The 22,951-nt window shown below is 47.4% G+C and overlaps 1 protein-coding gene across 2 annotated transcripts in view; it reads right to left on the bottom strand.

Moving 5' to 3' along the window:
• Positions 1-647: 647 nt before the first annotated feature.
• The window catches only part of LOC147022448 (uncharacterized), a 66,460-nt gene continuing 44,156 nt past the window's right edge, over positions 648-22,951 (bottom strand). For both annotated transcript variants that reach the window (XM_085893342.1, XM_085893341.1), the window contains exon 5: positions 648-1,882. In XM_085893342.1, the coding sequence (XP_085749468.1) occupies positions 1,695-1,882 (188 nt within the window). In that variant the 3' untranslated portion in view covers positions 648-1,694. The remainder of the gene's footprint in view (positions 1,883-22,951) is intronic.

Raw genomic sequence — 22,951 nt, 5'->3', positions numbered from 1 at the left:
AGAGAGAGAGAGAGAGAATCAGGTAGCTATCATGTGCAACCTGTGGCTGCTGCTTGCATCATTAACTGGGGCACGGCTGTGCTGCTGATGCAGTGCCCTCTATTAGCAGTACACTGGTACTCATTTCTTCGCCCTCAGAAACACGAAAGGCTGACTCAACCCACCTGGAATTAATTAAATGGCTCAACAGGGGCTTGAACTCAAGACCATAAAATCTTAAGCCAGCCACCTTAATTGTTAAGCCAACACTAATCTTAAGGATCAGAGATTGAGAGACAGAGATAGATAGATAAATCGAGATCAAGACAAACAGAAAGAGAGAGAGAGGGAGAGAGGGAGAGAGGGAGAGAGGGAGAGAGGGAGAGAGGGAGAGAGGGAGAGAGGGAGAGAGGGAGAGAGGGAGAGAGAGAGAGAGAGAGAGAGAGAGAGAGAGAGAGAGAGAGAGGGAGAGAGAGAGAGAGAGAGAGAGAGAGAGAGAGAGAGAGAGAGAGAGAGAGAGAGAGAGAGAGACAGAGGAGGGAAAAATAGAGGGAAGAGAGGTTCATAAATGAACCGAGAGGGAAAAGAGCTCACTGAAAATCCGGTGGTTGTCCACGACTGACAGTTTACCATGAGTAAAGTGATGAACTCAGTTGAAATCCCTCGATTTTAATTTTTAATGTTTAAGCTGTTTGCTCATCATTATAATTGCACAACATAATTTTTGCAGGAATCCTGGCAGCCTCAGAGCATTTTGCTGACACCAAAAGGTAATGAATAGAAGCTTAGGCAAGCATCGAAGAATTAATCGTCCTTAACTTGTGTAATGAAACTTTGACAAAACAATAACACAACAGCAATATTTTGATTCGCCAGTTTGCTAATGCTTCGATCATAATTAGTTCGTCATTGCCAAGACTGATGCAAGAAATAAAACATGATTTGACAAAGGAATAACGTGTTATTATTCCTAATGCAGAGGAAGGTTATCTCAGTTTGGGTTCATCATGCTGCACGTCATATTTTCCTTGGTTTTTGTCTGGTTCAATACACATGGTAGGGTTACGCATACACTAATATTAATTAACTAATTCGACATCTGTCTTTTGATGAAACAATTGAGGCATGTAGAAGAAATGAACAACAAGAGGTGAAAGATAGAAAGGTGTGGAACAGGTGGACATAGTTTGCTCCTGCTATATACAAGGGTTATGCATACAGTATACTTGTAGAAACGATGTACCGTCATATGAATTGGATAAGGAAGTATATAAAATATAATCATTGAATATCAAAAGGTATATCCCATAAACTAAACATATACTTACCTAACTTCCTTCATTAATTTTACTAAACCAACAGGATATACATGTCCTATTTTACTTAATCTATCTACAAATGCATCCAAATCATGTGCAATGTCTAAGCCTACATGGCTTGTCCAAGAGGTTACCATGAGATCATAACACAAAGTTGCTATATTGTGAAATATACCATTTAAACTTTGATGTCCAAATGATTATCGACGTGACAATATTCCATCGCATCGGAATGCCTCTACCCCACCGACATGGCAATTCTTATCAACATGTTTCCATTTCACTTTGCTTGTACGGGAGAGTGAGGGTAAGATGAACCAATTTTTACATCCTGGATATTCAGAGTAAAAGAAAAAGTGTACAGGTATAGTGAAGGGGAGCATCGTGAAAGTGCAACTATCTGTCCATGCTTTTGTAATAAAACATTCGCTGAATTACTTTTGGATTTTGGATGGTGGTCCGCCAAGAGAAGGTTGTCAAATGGCTCAACATTCCTGCGCTAAGTGCTGAGATGTCCATAGGTGTCTGGCAAATTGAGCCACATGGGTAAGTTGAGCCACGGCCCATTTCTCTTTTCTTTGCAACTGAAACAAGAAATAATGACAAAAATTTTCAAAACAGGAAATGCATTTTAATTTATTTTTTTGTTCAAACAGTATTGAACATTTATTAAACACAAAACAGCAATGCTTCACAACAAAAATGTAACAATGGGCCAAAAACAAAACAAAAACCACAAAAATTATTTGACTACTTTTTTTTCCTTCGTATTTAATGTGCACATGCACATTGTGGATTTCTCATTATATTATAATCACTCCCTAAACTTTCCAATCATCTTGTTAATGAAGAATACAAGACTTTCAAAATGAAGTGTGGATGCCAAATGAGGCCTTTCACGCATGTGCTATATGTTTACAGTGACTCAGTTTGGCTCGACGGGCACTTTTAACCTGCCATTACGAGCATGAAATCTGTGATTCAAATAATCTTTTAAACATCATTTTCAGCATTTAAACGGAACATTGGAAATTTCAAGATGGTTAATTATCATTTTTCTGTTCGTGAATGCAAATCGGACTCACAGAAATATAGGAACGTCCATAGATGACAGGTGTCGAGTTCGTACCCTTTTCTGTTAATACAATTCACTAGCTGGTGGCAGTGGTGGATATAACACACATACGCACACGGACAGATGCTTCTCCTTTTGCCAATAGATGCAAAAATCTAGTATAATTTATTTTATAATTTATAATAATTTCCTATTTTTCATTGTGGCCAACAGCACACAAATAGTTACCAGCATGACAGGGGTTCAAACTCAAGACCCTAAGATCTTAAGCCAGCGACCTGAACCGTTTAGCCAACACTAGGCTTAATTGCTCAGTGAAAATGTTCCATTTTTTTTAATCAGTAATTTAATGTTCCAAGGCTTCCGTGGAGTAATGGTTCGAGTATCCGCTCAGAGTCTGGGAGGTCGGCGCGAACACCAGCCGAGTCATACCAAATACTTTTAAAATGCTATGTGCTGCTTTCTTGTTTGACACTCAGCATTTAAAATATAGAGCACACACATTGATGCCTCACACTGCATGTGAAACACCGAGATGACAGTTTACAACTAGGCCGAGTTTCTAAACCAGGCGAGAAAGCCTAGAGGCGAGTGTGCACATCTCCAGAACATCCTGCAACCCATTCATCTGCCAACCTTGCTCATTATATTTGGTGGTGCAAGCAAAAATCACTTCTGCTTCACTGTGAAGGTCAGTGTTGGATTCTTTGGTTTAAACCCACTACTTAAAATGAGTGAAATTAAACATTTTAAAATTCTGAATTATTCTTTCTCGGATTTCAACATCACCGTAATGTTGTTTCAACTTTCTTTATTCAAGATGATTTGTAATACAGTATACTACCACCCACAGGGGGCGCTATATAGTGCACATTATCAGAGAGAATTGGGGTCTCCCCCCCACCTTGAAATCCCTCCCCCACATATGCTACCCCGACAGAAACCATACTTGGGGTACTCTTCGGAAAGATGCAAAATTTGGTTGGATTTGGTTCATGAGTTTTTTAGTTTTTGAAGCATATATAAACAAATAGATAGAAAAATTCACTTTTATAGTATAGATTGGCGATGCATATCTAATGTATTTAACTACTTTACACTTATTCTAAAACACTCATTAAGGAAATAACTGAACTACACAAAGCATTTATTAACCGCTAGGAGTCATCTTCACAACAATATCATAAGTGGTGTGCAATTATATCGCTTGCATGATCAATATACACATACAACAACCGCAAGCACGTCACACCACCGCAGGCAGGTTTGACAATACTTTGGCGAATACTGCAACTCCTCCATAAAGGGTTACTGACAAGGATCATCACTGAAAGAGGGTCTGTGCTATGAACATGGAGGGTCAAGACAGTGAAGACCTCCCGTCAATGATGAATGTCCCTCCCAAGGAAATCCATGAGGAGATTCATGAAGACAGCTCTGCCAACACAGGGGGTAACTACTATAAAGCAGGTTTGTTGAGGATAATATTGGAGAATAATAATAATCACCTCGCTGGATAGAAACAACAACAAATTAGGTTTACTAGTTCATGCTCGTAGGTGCAACCCAGGTCAGGTCAGGTATGGGAGCATGTGCCAGAACAGCACGTCGCTGCGTCCACTTTCCGCCGGTACTCCAGGGGCCTCCGTCTGGCCATCCCCCAGGCAGATGCCAGGCCCATCCCCATCTCCTTGAGATGATGGTCAACCTGTTGCAACCATGAGGCATGTGGTCGACCCACTGGCCTCCTCCACTCATGAGACTCCCTCACTGAGAGAATCTGGTGAGCAGGATCAGAGTCAGGAAAACGAGCCACATGTCCATACAGCCGCAGCTGACGCTCACGGACTATGCAGGGAACAAATCTCATCCGAGTCTCTCTCAACAACCGCTCGTTGGACACAAAATCCGACCAGTGATAGCCAAGGATTCTCCGAAGAGACCTGGTACCAAAGGAATTAAGTCTCCGTCTCAGATCCTTGGTCAGAGTCCAAGTCTCGCACCCATAGAGCAAGACTGGAAGTACCAAGGACCTGAAGACTCGGACTTTCGTCCTCCCGCACAGGTACCGACAGCGCCACACCCCATGATCCAGTGAATCCATGACTCCCCAGGCCCGACCCAGACGTCTATTGACCTCTGAATCGCAGCCAGCAGAGACATGAATATCACTGCCAAGGTAAGTGAATCTCTCCACGACCTCAACATCCTCACCACAAACAGACACAGACAGGACAGCAGCATCCAAGATGTCACCGAAAGCCTGGATCTTAGTTTTGACCCAAGAAACCCGTAATCCCAACGGCTCCGACTCCTCATTCAGCACCTTGACGGCCCCCAAGAGGATGTCTAAAGTCTCCGCAAAGATGACTGCATCATCTGCAAAGTCAAGGTCCGAGATCTTGACATTCCCAAATGACGCACCGCAACTTGATCTCTCCGACATCCTCCCTAGAATCCAGTCCATACAAGTGCTGAAAAGTGTGGGGGCAAGCACACATCCCTGACGAACTCCAGTAACAACTGGAAATAAGTCAGAGATGGTACCACCACACTTCACAGCACTCTCAGTACCAGAGTAGAGTTCAGACATCAGATCGATCAGTTTTGGTGGCACCCCATGAAGACCAAGAATCCTCCAGAGGACATCCCGATTCACTGAATCGAACGCTTTACAGAGATCAACATAGGCTGCAAGCAGCCCCTGCCGAAACTCTCGTCTGCGTTCGGTGAGGACACGAAGTGCAAGGATACGGTCAATCGTTGACCTCTTTGGTGTAAAGCCTGACTGCTCTGGACGCTGGTGCTCAAGCAGATGGTGGCGAACCCTATCGAGAATTATCCGAGCAAAGACCTTGCCCGGCACTGAGAGCAGCGTCACCCCTCGGTAGTTGTTGCAGTCTTGGCGATCACCCTTCCCTTTCCAGAGAGGGACAACAAGGCCCCTCTTCCAGTCAGTTGGGATGATGCCTGTGTTCCAGGCAGAGCACAAAACTGCATGCAACGACACGAGTGCAGCATTTCCACCAGCCTTGAGAAGTTCGGCATGGATGCCACAGATCCCTGGAGCTTTGCCCGTTTCAACTGGTTCACCGCAGCTCGTGTTTCCACAAGCGAAGGTGGACCACAGTTGATTCGAGGGTCAGCAACAGGGATTGTAACACCCTTGACGTCCAACTCGACAGTTGGGGGATCAGCCTGGTACAACCGCTCAAAGTAACCGGCCCAGCGGGCCTTCACTTCAGACTCCTCTGTCAAGAGCCTACTACTCTCTGCTCGAACTGTAGTGCTCCGATGGATGGGCTTGGATGAACGTAATGCGCGAACTCCCCTGTAAGCGGGACGAGAATCACCTGTCCACAGGTGATGCTCTACCCCCTCACAGATTCCTCGCACATAGGCCTCCTTGTCCACCCTCAGTGCACGTACAGTTTTACGCCTCAGCTCCCTGAACAGCTCAGCTCTGCCATTCAGCCTGGCCCTGTGACTCTGGTCAATGGTATCCAGTGTCCCTTGAGAGACAAAATTCTTCTTTGCCCTGCGGTGAGCTCCAAGGCATCCACGGGCAACATCAAGGACGGTGGTCTTGAAGGTGCTCCACAACTCTTCAGGACCCCCCAAAGCACCCAGACCCCCCAAGTGTCCACTCAGCCTGTTCGCAAACTCCTCAGCTACTCTCTCATCCCTGAGCTTGGCAACATCCAGCCTCGGCTGGGATGGTACCATTCTCCAGGATTTAAGGTGCAGCTTTAGAGTTGCTACAACAAGCCTGTGGTCAGTATTGAGGAACTGAGCACTCCGGTAGACCCTGCAGTTCTGGATGATCCTCCAACGACCGTCAATGAGGACATGGTCAATCTCCTTTGCCACACCGCCAGCGTTGGAATACCAAGTCCAGCGATGAGCTTGTGGGCGCTGAAACCATGAACCAGCCACCCTAAGTCCATGACTTCTTGCAAAGTCAAGGAACTTAGTGCCATTCTGGTTCATAGTTCCTGACCCATGGGGACCAACACACACCTCATAACCGTCCCTATCAGTTCCAGTCGATGCATTGAAATCCCCCAAGACTAGAAGTGTATCTCGTCTGGGGCACTGATCAACCACAGACTCGAGTGTGGCGTAGAATGCATCCTTCACGGTGAGATCACTCGCCTCAGTCGGAGCATAAACAGAGACCAGGGAAATGACACCTAAGGAGTGACGAATCCTTAATCTCATAATACGCTCGTTGACCGGTGTTACCTCGATTATCATTGGGGTCAGCTTATTGGACACAGCTACAGCAACTCCTTGGGTATGGTAACCATCAGAGCGACCAGACCAATAGTAGGTGTAACCACCCACCATTATCTCGCCGCAATCCGGTCTCCGAACCTCAGAGAGAGCTGCAATGCCGATGTCCAAACGCTTGAGCTCAGATGATAACAGAGACAGGTGATCATCCTCTCTTAGGGATAGGACATTCCAGGCACCCACCCGAAGGGACCGCCTCAGGTTAACCCAAGGAGACCGCCGTCTGGTGGACGACACCTCAGCACCACTCCGACACACTCTCCCGCAATCTGACCCAGGGATGTTACCCCGTGGTTTCCCTCCTATCAAAGATTGGGGGTCCCGAAGGCTTTGCCCCAATCCCGTCATCCGGTGAGCTGCCCTGCGAAGGGAAGCTGCACAGGAGGTACTCCCACGGAGTGGGTTTTCAGATTTTTTTGCATTTTTGCGTTTTGCGGAATGAAGGGTTTTACGGTGGCCGGAGTGCAAATCCTGCCACCAACCTCCTAATAAGAAGTGACCCAACTGCAGGAGGACGTCCGCAGACACAGTTGGGCACTAGATATGGATGGCCGTTGGCTCACAAGGAGCTCCTCCGCCCTTTGACAGGTCTTGTTTTTAATCCTGCTGGGTGTCCATATCCAAACACCCTCCTCACCAGAAAACCTGGTGGGGGAGACGGTTTAGTCGCCGACAACCCAACCATGGAACAGGTTAGTACAGGTTTACATGGTACCTGTAGCAGGTCACAGATCGAACCTGACCTGACAGAGTCAGGTCCCCCAGGTCCCCCCCCCCCAAAAAACTTTCAAACTGCATGCCAGAAAAAGCAACCACACAGGTCGTTCCTTCGCTCTCACGTGCCCGTACGTGCAAAAAAAAAAAATATATATGTGTATATATATATGTATATACTTTAAAACCGCTTGCCAGACACAACCACACAGGCCATTCCTTCGCTCTCGCATGCCCGTACGTGCGTGGCCGTACATACAAGAAAAAACTTTCAAACCGTTTGCCAGAAACAACGACACAGGCCGTTCCATCGCTCTCGCGTGCCCGTCAGTGCGTGGCCGTACATGCAAAAAAAAAAAAACTTTCAAACAACCACACAGGCTGTTCCTTCACTCTCGTAAACGACGACTGGATTGAGGCATTGTGTTTATCTATAAATGCGCATAAGAAATCGAGAAATTATTAGAATACAGTAAGTCATCACTATCCTGAAGTAGTGCGTGCCCGTACGGAATGTTCACATCATTCCACGAATTATCACTTTCATTGAAGTAACAACTGCTGTGATACTTCCACATACAGAGAGTTAATTAAAATCCAAATTAAAATCAAGTTAACCTCCCTGTCTTTGCAAGCCATGACATTCGCTGCCATTGACCACTGCCACTCCTATGCCACGGTGAGGCGACAGGGTAGGATTTGTGGGAGACCTGAAAGTGCAGTGTCATTAGGTATTCCATGTTTGAATTGTTTTCGTTTGAAAATAGTTTAAAAAAAGAAATAGTTTGCAAAGCATACCACTAAATTGAGATGTATTTCGTTGGCAAGCATGTTGAGTAGAGCTGAATTCCTTAACACTTCCAAAGGTTAACTTCCAAAGGTTAATTTTTCCTTAAGGTATATCAAAAGGTATATCAAAGGTTAAAGAACTTACCACAACTTCCAAAGGCCACACCGTTTTGACAATTGGAAACAAAAAAAAGTTGTGCACTTTTTTGATAAATTATTTTCGGGACAATTTTTCTTCAATAAATAAATAATAATAAAAATCGTCTCCATGTACACACCTTTATCTCGTTAGCACCTCTTCATAAACAACATTGCTGAGGAAACGGCACTTCTTCTTTGTTTCCTCGTCCAGGACAAGAATGCGGAGGCTGCTGGATCTGCCAACGTTTTGATAAATTATTAGTTTTAATTGCCAATTATTCAATTAGCGCCAACGTATTTTGCCTTTTCGCAAGGAAAAATCACAGAGAAGAGAAGAGAAAAATCCGTAATGGCGAATGCGGCTGAGGTTCTCTTCCCCCCATCGGCCACGCCTACGCAGCAACGTGTCCTGTCATTGGTTGGTAAATAAATGGCCATAACTTGGGAATCACTTGTCCGATTGATATCAAACCTTGAAAAGGCACATCCTCAGGTCCCCAGCAATATACCTGGCAAGTTTCAATTTGATCGGATCAGTGGTTGTCGAGAAACGGCAGTCTCTCTCTCTCTCTCTCTCTCACACACACACACACACACACACACACACACACACACACACACACACACACACACACACACACACACACACACACACACACATACACACACACACACACACACACACACACACACACACACACACACACACACACACACACACAACATTGCTGAAATTATAGATAGATGAGAAAAAACATCTGATATGCCTTTGAATAACAAAGTCCCTGATTCGCTAAATCTCTCACGTACAGTATATTGGAGTTGTCAAATCTATTTCAGAACACACAATGATGTCCTCTTGAAATCCGGGATATTTATGTGTAGTGGTATTTATCTTCATGTTCATTTTTCAGTGTTTGTAGGCCAACATTAAATGTATTTAGCATATTTCACCAAGACAAGTAAGCTCCAGCCATACATGTTGTTACCTCCACCACTGAAGGTGAAGGAGTTTTTGTTTTCACGCCTCTCTGTCGATTTGTTACTTGAAAAATCGATGTTTTTATATGTATTTTTAGAAAAATTTAAAATTTGATTTAGTCAGTTGATTTTGTTATTCTGTCTGTTGGGTCGCCGAAATAGGTGACCCTTATTGTCAGTAATTCTGTCTGTTTGTTTGGATGTTTATTCGTTTGTCATCAGTATAATTGGTAGTAAACGTGGGCGGATTTTGACCAAACTCGGGTGGTCGGTACATCTTATGACCTTGTGCTTTGGAAATTGTGATGGTTGCTCGGGACGCTTTGGTTCCCCAGCAACAACCGAAAAACCTTCAAAATCGGTACCGTTCATGCGAAATCAATTCCGAAAGCCATTATCCCACGTAGGGTTATGAAATTTGGCACGAATGATCTACAGGTGAGTCTCTATCAAATATATTCCGGTTTTTGTGATATATGGAATACTTTACCCGCAGCGCCCCCTACAATTAGGGTATGCGCGAAAATTGGCGAAAATTGAAGGCCCCCTCGCGACCAGGTGAGTGCATCGATACGAATGAAACTTTGCAGGTTCATGGTACTCAATGAGTACTACAACTTTGCCTCAGGACATATTGACCGATTTCGCTTCGGTCAGGGGTCAAATGTCAATTCGTGCAAAATCGACAATATGCGAGAGCTGGAGGTGTCTTCGCGCCAAATGCTACTCCTCCTAGGGTTATGGTTGGATGGTCATGAAAATTCACACTAATCGTCTGGAATACATTGTGCACAAACGATCAAGCTGGATTTTCGATTTAGATCTTTGTTCACCCACAACACCCCCTCGAACTTTGGGGGATTTCCAATTTCAAACCGCATTTTTGGTACTTTTCATTCAAATGGATCCCGAGTAGTTATCAGTAGATGTAACTGGATGAGATTTGATATGCATAATCTTAAGATGATTCCCTATCTGCTATATGGCATCCATTTTGCTCTATATCTTATAGTTTCCATGCTCGGCGAACCATCGCCACCTACCGGCTTGTATATCTGTTTGTTTATCGCCTACAGGTCACAATTTTAAACCGATCTTCAGGAAACTTCACCGCATGATGGAGTTTGTCATAAGGAAGAAGACTTGTTTTGGAGGTCAAAAGGTGAAAAGATCAACATAGGCTAAAGGTCAACAACTTATGTGAGATTTTTTAAATCCTCAATTTTCATCTGATTGATTTGAAAGTTGAAGAGGATTTATATTTCAGGTCACTGAATTCAAGCGGTGAATTATTTTGAGGTCAACATGGACCAAAATGTCAACTTAGGCCAAAAGGTTAACATAGGCCGGATTTCTAAAATTGTCAATTTTCATCCAATTGACTTGAAATTTGAAGAGGAGTTGAAAATTTGATCTTTGATTCAACCACTAATTCTTTTTGAGGTCAAATTTGTTTTATTGATTTTGCAAGTATCGTGCTCTGCACGTCGTCTTCTTGTTTGTTTGTTACTTGGCAAAAACATATTTTTGCCAAGTATGTTGGTCTCTCGTATTTGTCAGTCTGTCTGTCTGTTTGTCACATGATTTTTGGCCACAGTTTTTAAGCAATCATTCTGAATTTTTTTGTGTGTGAAGGTGGCCAGGCAAGGAGAGCAACACTTAATTTTGGTGAAGATCCGAGTCCGTATCCGGATCTGATAATTTTTCAAGTGATTCTTCACAATTGAGCGATAGGGCCAAAAACGATATGCAGCACGATATCTCAAAAATGTGGAGGGCTTGATATGTTCTTGTGGATCAGGCATTGCGGGGTGGAGGTATGCGCTCTACCGAGTGCTCTTCTAGTTGTATGTGTTTTCCTCATTTGGGGGACTGCCAAGACAATGTCGCAGTACTTCTTCTTATTCTTCTACATCTTCTTTGAGCCGTCGTCCCAACCATTTGGGGTCAGGCACATGTATCCGCATTCTCCATTTTCCTCTACACTCCGCAGCTTCCTCTTCCAATTGCATGCTCTTCAAATCTCTTTCCACTACCCCAGTGCACATCCTCATATCAATAATTAACCATGGTCTAGATCCTCAAGAGAACATCATTATGAAGTCTTCAACGTAACTGGTCGTTTAGTCGATGCTACTAGATGTCACCTTGACAAGAACTGCGACTTAATCGAACTGATATTCCTCAATAAAGGTATGTAAGAATCATGGGTTCTTTCCTCAGTCTGTGATGGCTGATTGTGGGTTGGTAGAAAAGGCTAGAGGTACATGCACTCGCCTCTGAACGGTCTCGCCTGGGTTTGAACCCCAACCCAGCTCTAAACTGTCACCCTGGTGTTTCATATGCAGGGTGAGCCATCAATGTTTATGCCATCTCAATGATCGATGAACAGTAAGTGATGGACATGTTGACCAGCAATGATCGTTGGTGGAGGTTAAAGATCCCAAGGTGTGTTCTGCAAACTGTAGATGAGTTATCTCCAGCATTCTGAACAAATTACAAATTCCTGACACTTTAAGCCGAGTATCCAGGGACAGAGTAGTGACCCATTGAGGATTGGTTCTTTCCTTGTAAATGCCGTGCAGCTCTGTCATGAGTATGGACCACCCATATTACCTCCACCCACTGAAGGTGGACGGAGGTAATGTTTTCACCCCCCCCCCCTCTGCTTGTCTCTGTTTGTGAACAGGGTATTTCAAAAAGATGTGGATGAAATTTGGACAGGTTGGGTTTGTGACAAGGAAGAATTGATTCGATTTTGGTGAAGATCTGGATCCGGATCTGATAATTTTTTAAGTGATTCTTCACCATTGAGAGATAGGGCTAAACCGATATACAGCACTACATCTCAAAAAGTTGTGGACGGATTCGAACAAAAAATTGGTGGATAGGTTGGGTGTGTTACAAGGATGAACTGATTCGATTTTGGTGAAGATACGGATCCGGGTGGAGGTATGTGCTCTACCAAGTGCCCTTCTAGTTATTATTATGTTATCTCTCCCTTGCCCGCTCCAACCAAACAAGGTCTTTGGCTTATCTCATCAATTTTTAACATTGTCTTCCCACTTTCACTTCATCATCCCCTTATTTGACCGCATGTGGAACTCGTTTTCTTGCTTCTCACATTTCTGCTCATCACTTTGGGCTCAAAAGGTGACAGCCCACCAGCAGGTCCCGTCACATCAAGTGTGTACGAGTATTCACAATGTCCCCCACCATCTACAGATATTCCCCATGCATGATCGTTTCCTTTCCCGCCAGCAGTCATTGAAATCGTAATCATCTCATCAGCCTTGGTACTCTTAAAGAAACAAGCGTGGCAAAGGTCTACCTCGTACAACGCAAAACGCTACAGAAGACAACACCTTCGGCCCTTGGTATGACCTTGCCCAAACTTCAAATTCGGAAAATCAAGAAATCTGTCAGAAAAGATCTAGAATCCTCCCTCAAATCGGTTGACCAATGATCTAGTGAGCGATGGTAGTTTGAACAGATGAAAAGGGGTTGATGATCATTCGCTTTTGCAACTTGTATTCCGCACGAGCTTTTTTGCTGGAGCTCTCTGGAAGCGTTCATAAAGACCTTAGGGAAGCAGAATTCAAGCTAAACGTGTCACGGCACCTTAATGAACGTGGCATTGATTAATGCCTACTCATGACTTGTTAGAATGTTACCCTTGCATACAATCTGTACGAAAATTACAAGCTTCTGCCTTGATTAGTCTGTGGCATTTGTCTGCAGAGGTAATTAATGCACCAGGCAATTTTTGTTCAGAATGTAAACAACACTTTGACCTTGACTTGCACAGCTCGGAAAACAATGTGCCGAGTCTTCTTTTTCTGAAAAAAAAAAAGGATGGATAGTTCACACCAAACCACGCACCGTTGGCACAATCTTTTAAAGTGATATTCATCTTGGCGTCTACTGTACATGAAAGTGAAGGTAGAGTTAAACAAATTCAATATGTCAAAGTTACTAGATCTGATGGTTATCAATTTGGTTTTGCACCTCACGTCCATTTGTGAAAAGATTCACCATTTCGGAGCCAAGTGGAACGTCGTTTTCTCATCGTCATAGCCGTTTCTGGGGAGGCAGCAATGTCTCGTCCATCCATGGTTTATCTAAACACACGTGTTGACGTCATGTGTGCGTTTTATACGTGACTAGCTGAAGCAACCACGTTACCTGGGGAAATTTAGATTAAAAATGTATTTAAATATTTCTGCCTGCAGAGTGCATTACAAATTGGGGAATGTTGGCTTCATGGTTTCGTATGAATTACCAATCTTGTGAGTTACAAAATGCGCTTGGACCGCTTTCCCTTCTTTGAACTTCTTTTCATTAATTTTATCTTTTAAATATAACAAATCACGACAACCTCAACAAATGGTCTCCAAAATACCTACTACTCGATCACCCCCAGGGAAAATGAAAGAAGAGGCCATGCCAAGTTTGGTTGCACTGGTTCCTGCAGGATCCAAATGATTAAATGAATCAAACACAGAAACACACAAATTTTCTTCATCCGTTAGATTATGTACAAGACATAGCTGCCGCCTCAGAAAATATTGAGACTTACACATATAATAGGTTGTTAACTTCCAGCTGGGAATTCAAGTTTAATCTGCTCATTATAGGGTGAATGAGGGCATTATGGGGGCTCACGGGATAGCATGGCAGGAGCATACACGATACTCTCCTTGAAGGTCTCTCGTCTGGGTTCAATTCCTGGCCCGAGTATAAACAGTCATCTTGGTCCTTTGACATTGCATCAATGTGTATATCTATTTCCAAGGATACGTTAAAGCACACTTGTAACAACAGCAGGAATTTCCATACTGCCTTTTTAAAGGGTATGGTGTTGTGAGTCAGTACCCTGGCCAACTTCAAATGCCTACTCTCATCCACAGTGCACACTTACAATCACTATACAATGCCTCAGTGCCGATGTAATCGACCAACCAGATATGTGACAGAATCCTAGTCACATACCCACAAGAGTAGCAGTAGTAGTAGTAGTAGGCCTCCGTCGGTCGATGTCGACCATGGATGATGATGCGCCCTAGTTGTCGTTTGAGGCCGTGGTGATGTCACGGCTGAAATAGCATCGGCCATGGCTGATCAGTCCGATTCGGGAGTGGCAGTCTCTGCCGCATCGGGTGCAGGTGTGGGTGGTCGCAGGGTTGTCTCCACAGGAGCGCGCCTTCCGTCTGGCTCTCTTTTCTTCAGCCAGGTTCTGGATCTTTTCCTCTCCTGCCTTGAGTTGTCTTTTGAGCACGCTGCACCATCTGCTGCGGTCAGCTGCTATGTCCTCCCAGCTCTCAGTGTTGATATTCAGAGCTTTCATGTCGCGCTTGCAGACATCCTTGTAGCGCAGCTGGGGATGACCGGCAGATCTTCTGCCAGAGGCTAGCTCACCATAAAGGATATCCTTCAGTATGTGGCCATCTTCCATCCGGCACACGTGGCCGAGCCAGCACAGCCTGTGTTGTCTGAGGAGCGTGTGCATAGTGGGAAGGCTAGCACGTGCAAATACCTGGGCATTTGGCACTTTGTCACTCCATTTGATGCCAAGGATGCGGCAAAGACAGCGCAAGTGGAAGCTGTTCAGCTTCCGCTCTTGTTTGGCGTATGTTGTCCAGGTCTCACTGCCATACAGGAGCATGCTGATGATGCAGGCGTTGTACACTGCCATCTTAGTTGGGACTGTGAGCTTTGGATTCTCCCAGACACGTGTTGTAAGTCAGCCTAGAATTGTTGCAGCCTTCCCAATACGTTTGTTAATCTCTACATCGAGGAACAGGTTGTCGCTGATGGTAGACCCTAGATAGGTGAACTGGTGGACAACGTCTAGTTCATAGCTGTCAATGGTGATAAAGGGGAGTATCCACATTTTGGCCCAGCACGTTGGTCTTTTTCAGGCTGATGGTGAGACCGAAGTCTTTGCAGGCTTGAGAGAATCTGTCCATGAGACACTGGAGTTGTTGTTCAGAGTGTGAGGTGACTGCAGCATCATCAGCGAAGAGCATGTCTCTGATAAGGGCCTCGCGTACCTTGGTCTTCACTCCCAGTCTTGCGGGATTGAACAGTCGCCCATCTGATCTAGTGTGTAGGTACACCCCTTCGGTTGAGGTCCCAAATGCATGCTTTAAGAGCAGAGAGAAAAAGATGCCAATGAGGGTGGGCATGAGGACACAGCTTTGTTTCACACCACTCTTGATGTCAAAGGGCTCGGACATACTGCCCTCATACTAGATGGTTGCCTTCATGTCATCGTGAAATGACCTGATCATGCTATGTAGTTTCGGGGGGCATCTGCTTTTCAAAAGGATGTTGAAAAGCCCACCCCTGCTTACCAGGTCAAACGCTTTAGTGAGGTCAATGAAGGCAACATACAGGGGCTTCTGCTGTTCACAGCACTTCTCCTGTAGTTGAAGGAGGGAGAAGATCATGTCTACTGTTGAGCGTTCTGCAAGGAAGCCGCACTGGGACTCAGGGTAGACCCACTCAGCTAGCTTCTGAAGGCGCACAAGCACGACTCGGGCATAGAGTTTGCCTACAATGCTCAGGAGGGAAATACCCCTGTAGTTGTTGTAGTCACTTCTGTCACCCTTGTTGTTATACAGGGTGACAATGTTGGCATCTCTCATGTCTTGTGGTACGGCTCCTTCTCTCCAGCACTGGCGAAGGACGTCATACAGTGGCTGCAAGAGGGAGTTTTTGCAGTTCTTGATCAGATCCGGCGGAATGCCATCGTTGCCAGATGCTTTGCCACAGGCCATGCTGTCAATAGCCTTGCGGAGTTCCTCCAGTGTTGGTTCGGCATCTCGCTCCTCCATGATGGGCAGAGGTTCGATGGCTCAAGGGCTGAAGTGATGACGACGTTCTCTCTGGAAGATAGCTCTGAGTAGTACTCTACCCATCTCTCCACCTGCTTGCCTTTGTCAGTGATCACTTCCCCGCTGGACAATTTGAGGGGGGGGGGCTGTTTTGCTCTGAGTTGGACCTAGAGCTTTCTTGATCCCCTCATACATCCCTTTGATGTTGCCTATTACAGCTGCAGTCTGGATGTCGTCGCTGAGCTGCTTCCAGTATTCATTGGCACATCTTCTCGCTGTCTGCTGCACTTTGCTCCTGGCGGCTCTGAGTGCTTGGATTGACTTCTCACTTAGTGAACGCTTGTATTCAGCAAGTGCAGCACACTTCGCTTCGATGACGGGAGTCATCTCACTGGACTTGGCTTCAAACCAGTCGCAGTTCTTAGAGGTGTTCCTCCCAAATATTGTGAAGGCTGTTTTCTAAATTGTCTCCCGGAGGTGGTCCCATTTCTCAGAGGCAGAGTTGTGTGGTTGGTCTCTAGACAGGGCATCTTCAAGGGACTTGGCAAACTCCTCAACTTTTTCTGGATACTGCATCTTGGTGGTATCGATGCGTGGCTTCCCCACTTGTTTGGTGCGATGGATCTTTTTTGGGTGTAGCCTGATCTTGCTGCACACTAGTGAATGGTTGGTGTCGCAATCTGCACTTTGGTATGTGCGAGTGAGGAGCACAAACTTGAGGCTTGTACGTCTGACAATGACCATGTCCAGCTGGTGCCAATGCTTTGAGCGTGGATGTCTCCATGGCACTTTGTGTTGCGGCTTCGTCTGGAAGTAAGAGTTGGTCATGCAGAGGCCGTGATAGGAACAAAGCTCCAACAGGAGCTGCCCATTCTCATTGATCTTGCCAACTCCAAAGTGTCCCAGGCAAGAAGGCCAAGAGTCATGGTCGGCACCCACTCTGGCATTGAAGTCACCAAGAAGGATGAGGTGTTTATAACTGGGAATATTCTTGATGATGTCACTGAGGTTGGTGTAGAATGCATCCTTTGCCTCAGGTGTGGATGTCAGAGTAGGAGCATAGGCACTGGCAAGGGTGACTGGGCCGTCAGAGGTTTGGAGTCGGAGAGTTAGTAGGTGTTCGGACCCCTTGTCACCTGGTTCAACCATTTTCAACAAGAAATTCCTGACTGCAAATCCTACTCCATGTTCTCTGCACTCCTCTGCACTCTTTCCTTGACAGAAGAAGGTGTAATCTTTCTCCTTGAGTGTGCCTGATCCAGCTTGATGTGTTTCTTGCAGAGCAGCTATGTCCACCTGTAATCTCTGCAGCTCGTCATTGATGATGGCTGTCTTTCTCGCATCGCTGATGTCTTGAAGGTCCACAGCGAGTCCTGGTGTCATTGTTCGGACGTTCCAACATCCATATTTAAGAACTGGTCTTATGCGTTTATTTGATTCCTTTACTTTGTTGCCTGGTGCGATAGTTACAGTCTGCTTGTCGGTGTTATCCTAATCCCCATGCAACCAATAAGGAAGACAGACTGTGGCGGGACAACACCTAACTGGCTGGGGGCTGCCCAGCTTAAGGTGGGCGGTAGCTGTCCAGTGAGATCCGAAAATCTCTCCCACTGTCAGAAGCAAACTCTGGCACCACGCTCTACACCAATTGAGCGCTGTGGCTTATCACCGGTAAACTGCTGCTTCCCGTGTTGTTTCGACGCTGTGAGGAAAAGCTGGAGTGTCCTCTCCAAGGCAAGATAATATGGAGAACCAACTGTTGCCCAAGTAGTAGGTCCCCCCTCTCTAGTAGGCCAAAATAATTCGGCGGATGTGTTGGGCGAGAAGTGTAAAGGTGATGGAGGAAGTGACGGTGACACAGAGGGAAAAACTAAATGGGGTGACCCAAACGTGTGAGACGAGACACCAGGTGACGACGGAAAGAAGAAAAGAAATAATAGTTGAGACAAGGGAGATAACAAGGGAAGAGACGGAAATAACAGAGACGCGGGAGATGGGAACGATGGAGGGAAGACTACACGATCCAGACGGGGTTAAAGATGCACACACACAGAGTTAGCGAGGCTTGCGGAGCGTGTAGGGACCCGGTGCGAGCAGCTGGATAGCCTCCTCCAGGAACGAGGGGAGGGAGTATGCCCCCTTGAGGCGACTCAGGACCGGGCAGGTCCGGTCGTGCCGAGCGAGGTAGAGGGGACGAGTACTGCGAACGGGTGCACGCCGAGCTTGGGGGGTATGGAGACCCCGGAACCCCTTGTGGGGGCGCGAATCCCCAGTGTGGTTGTCCCGGTGTGTGTGGTGAAAGGTGTGGAAGTGACCCCGTGTGTGAGTGGTGTGGTGGCAAGTGTGCCGAAGTGCGTGCCTCCCAGCACGCCCTGTGTGGATGAGGCACCGTGTGTGGAAGGAGCCACGTGTGCAAGGGGATGGATGGCACGAGTGAGTGAGCGGCCGTGTGTGAGAGAGCGGTAAGTGAGGGAGATGACGGTCGGCATGTGGGAGCACGCAGCCGCTTCTCCCGGTGTGAATGTAATAGAGTGGTGTATGAGCGTCGTAACACGCAGGTGTGCGTGGGTCGAAAGGCGACGGAGACGACGGCGACAGAGGGACAAGGGCCGAGTAGCGGCCGTAGCTATTTTGAGCACCGTGGCGGGTTCACCCAGCGGCGAGCACGAGGTCTATGCTGTGCAACGCACGAGGCCGCCACGTGCTCGCTTGCGGGAGTGAAGCCCAGTCCGGAAACGCCAGTGGTGAATGTTGCCGATCCCGTGGACGGACAAAGTTTAGGCAGGATTTTGGATTTGGACCGGACGGGTTCTCCACGCGCGCGTGTGTGTTAAGCTCCAACGGGCAGAGCACATGTGTTTGCGTGGGGAAACCCTCGAGACGCGAGGCTTGTGTTTTTTTTTATGTGCCGGTGACGTCATGGCTGCGTGTATGGTTGGAATCCGGCAGGAGGGTGAATCCCTGCCAGATGGTACCGTCCAAGAGGGACGAGGGACGCGAACAGCTGCCATGACGTCACGCCGCAGGTGCACGGCTGCGAATTGCCGCGCTGATGCACAGGTTGCAAGTTGCTGCGCTGGTGCTGCGTAATTAAAATAAACATTAAAAAAAGCAAGCCTCGCTTCGGCTGAACAGGATTCCCGGGCAAGGGGTGGAAGACCCCCCTGCCTGGGCACAGGATGGCACTAGCTAGGGGGAAGGGTTAGCTTAGCTAGACCGACTTCATTGGGCAGGGGTGTCCTCATGGAGTCTGTGGAATGGATTAGTTTGAGGAATTGTAGTTCAGATTTAGGTTGGGAAAATTGATTTTTTGGGATTTGAGAACAGTGACAGACTTTGGATGTGTAGTGGGGACGTAGCTTAGCTACGTAGTGTTAAAAGGAACGTGCTGTAGTGTAAGGGACGACGTGGGAGCACGAGTTAGTTAGGGGATTTAGTGAGAAGGATGGCAGGATTCAGCAGTGTGAGTTGAGAAGTGTGGAATGGGACATGTGCTTGGTGAGTGAGTGAGGCCAGCAGGTCTGTGTGAGTGGAGCAAATGTGGAATGCATGGTGCGATGAGTGATTGGGGGGAGAAGTGATTCCCGCCCAAGGGACCCCAGGGTCAGTGTAAAGTGAGTTAGCTGGGGTAGTCAAATGAACAAAAATGGAAGTCGTTTTGTTGTTGGTGGCAAAGTAGGCTCGAAACCCGTTTGGAGGGGTGCAGGAGCCCTGTTGACGGGCTGGGAGCGTGGCTGCGAAAGGTGAGTATCGCTGAGTGGGTACCCCGGGCACCGGGCTAGTCGGTCGCGGTAGGCCAAGGGCCCATGGGGGGCCGGGATAGCGTAGTGGGCACGGGTGCGCCCGCATGATGTGGGGGCCCGGGGCACCGTTAGCCGCCTGGGCAGTGCATTGGGCACGGGCACCCAGGGAAGGGGCCCGGGGCGCCAGTCTGCCACGTGAGCGTTTCAGAGGAGTCGCCATGGAGGGCACTCCCCGGTGTTTAGGGAGCTGGTAGGCTCGGAGGCAGTGTAGTGCCCGGGGGTGCCATTGTTAGAGAATCGGCAGAGGGTAGTGCCTGCCAAGGGAGCCACGCGTCCAAGCCATGAGACCTTGTGAGGGCACGGAAAGAAAATTGGGGGGGGGGGGCGGGCGAGGCCTGAAATTGTGAGGACACGAACACAGGCGATGGGAATCTGGGTTGTTAGAACCGGTAGCTTAAGCGAGAGGCGCTTGTTGAAAGCCCCGGGATAGTTTAAAGGTAAATGGTTAGGGTAGATTAGGAAGTGTACCCTACCGCTCCATCCATCCCTTCGCTCTCGTTGTGGGCCGCTGGACCAACTTTGGGATTAGATCGCTGAAGTCCCAGGAGGCCATGCTGAGGCTTGAGTTGGGCCTCGACGCAGGACGCTAGCCCTCCCTCATTCCCCTCCAGGAAGGGAACAAAGGGGTTGGGAGTAGGCTAGGAGACAATAGGTTAGCCGAACAGAGACATAAAGGGGGTTAGGGGACGAATTCTAGTGGGGAAAGAAAAAAATAAAAACAACAAAAAAATAAGTTGGGGCTAAATTGGGTTTTACAAATTAAGGGAGTGGGTAGGTACAGTGACAGGCAAAGGCGATAGGTGGGAGGGAGACAGGTAGGTCGGTCTGAGCCCGCCTTCTGTGTGGCCACCACCACCGCACTCCCTCCACCAACCTGCACTGCACAGCAGGAGGCCGGCCAACTTCATCGGCTGTTGTTTTGCTGTGAGGCCTGTACCGGCCAGATCGTCTGCAGCTGTTTTCTGCAAGGCCTGTGCCGGTCGGATCGTCCGCCGGCTGTGTTTGCCTGCAGCGGCCTTGTTCTGCAGGCTATGCTTGCCTGCCTGCCTTTGCCATTCATGTCTGCTGCCCTCGTCATTTTGCTCCGTTCTGTTTTGATTTCCCCCCCTTTCCCCCCGTTCATTTCCATGCGTGCCGGGATCATCGTGAAGGAAACAGTTTGCAAGCTGCAGGAACTGTCCTGTTGGCAGCTACAACACGGGCCTGCGCCGGTTGACTTTGCCTCTTTCTGCCTGCAGAGTTCATTGATCCTGGGCTATGGTTTAGTGTAAGATTTTTAAGGTTAAGATGTACTGTAAATATGAGTGCGCCCCTGGCATGTCTGTCTAGCGCCGGCAATTTTATTTAAGTCGTCTGTATGAGTGTGTTTGTTAGTTAGTTAGTTACTCAGCCCTCAGGTTATTTATTTTGGGGACACAAATACCATGAATGTCGCACTCAGGGATCCGAAGGTAAAACGTACTAGGGGAGAACTACACATGATGGCACACGAGAATTCGACGACTCGGGACGAGTCTGTAAAAAGAGGAGGGAGAAGTGTTACGGTTGTGGAAATTCGCATTACACCATAAAGGGCCCTCATGTGAGATATCTCTGTAAGTACATGTGTAGTTAGCCCAAACCCGTTGTATAGAGGGAATTTATGTGATCCATCCGGGCTGCGACGCTTTAAGTTAGTCATTTTTCTGTTCTATCTTTTATTTCAAACAAACAGCATCTCAACAACCACGCCATCCCCACCACAGTGCCAACCACACAATGATGCCACCTCCACCACCTACGCTACCACATCATCACTTCTACAACAATTCGCAAACACCACCACCTTCGCCTTTACCTTCACAACTTCATCCCACATCATCACTTCTACGGCCATTCCCAAACACCACCAGACAACACCAAACGTCGTGTTCCCGGAGCCGTTCAGCCATGAAGGCCGAACGCGTCGATCCGCAGATCAGAAATGCTTCACGCCCACTTCTCCTCCATCCAATGGGCAAGCGCGAGGCGGCTTGGCCCAGCCTCCAGGCGCGTGAAGGTGAATTCCGTCTATGTCCGTCTATGCAAATTTTAGGATCAGGGGAGGTTCACGCCCATTTTTGCCCGACCAATGGCTGACCGGGGGGGTGGCCCCGCCTCCAATCGTGTTCTGATCCGAGAATTTGCATATCGGTGCCTCCTGAGAGCTATAAAGATGCGAGAGGAAGGCGACTCGGGGGAGTTGGTTGTGAGAGAAGTGAGAAGCGTGGAGTGTGGAGCATTGAGCGTTGGGGAGCGGAGTTAAGAGTTGAGCTGGAAGAAGGGGAGTGCGCGCGGTAGAGCTGTAGGCGGCGAGTCGGGGCAAGGGAGCTTGGGTCCGAGGCAAGATGGACGGCGATCGGCGATGAGGTTGCGATGAGGGGGATCGCTCGTCTCGTCGCGGAACCCAAGCCAGCCAGCCACTCCCCTCCCCCAGGACATCAACAATTTCCCTTTCCCCCGTGCTTAGATAGTGCAAAGGGGGCCCCGTTCCTCCCCCACCCCAAATGTGGTGCCAACGAGCACGCCAGGGGCACGGAGTCGGGGCACAGCGATGCGGACAATTTTGCGGCTTGCCCGCCAACGCGTCACGAGGACGTCCTCTCGGTCCCGCACACATTTGGTCTACGGGCCTGTCTGCCTCCTTGTCTGTGAGGGTGGCTTCCTTCTTTTGCTTTTGTGTAAATGTGTGTTGGCGCCGTCTGTGAAGTAAAACTGTGTAAGTGTTGTTGTGTGTATGCGTTAGGTCGGTGTCAACCGTTTTCTTCTTGCCTTTGCTTTTTGTGTATTCTGTATAGCTGTATAGACGTGCTTTCCGTGTGTCGCGTAATAAACTGCTTGCTTGTTGAACTGTGCCCGTTTCGCTTCGTCTTTTCTCTATTTGAATCTCCATCTTGCATAACGTAAGGGGTTCGTAGTGGGTTCAACATCCCGGTAATTAATCTGAACCGTCCAGGTCGACGATAACACCGCTCGGTTATCCCAATAGTACGGAAC

This window comes from Eptatretus burgeri, chromosome 8, assembly GCF_056783735.1.
Source record: "Eptatretus burgeri isolate ZD-2024b chromosome 8, Ebu_testis_v1, whole genome shotgun sequence".
NCBI classification, from domain to species: Eukaryota; Metazoa; Chordata; class Myxini; order Myxiniformes; family Myxinidae; genus Eptatretus; species Eptatretus burgeri.
The sequence above is the reverse complement of the archived record's forward strand: the minus strand, read 5'-3'. Positions and strand labels throughout refer to the sequence as shown.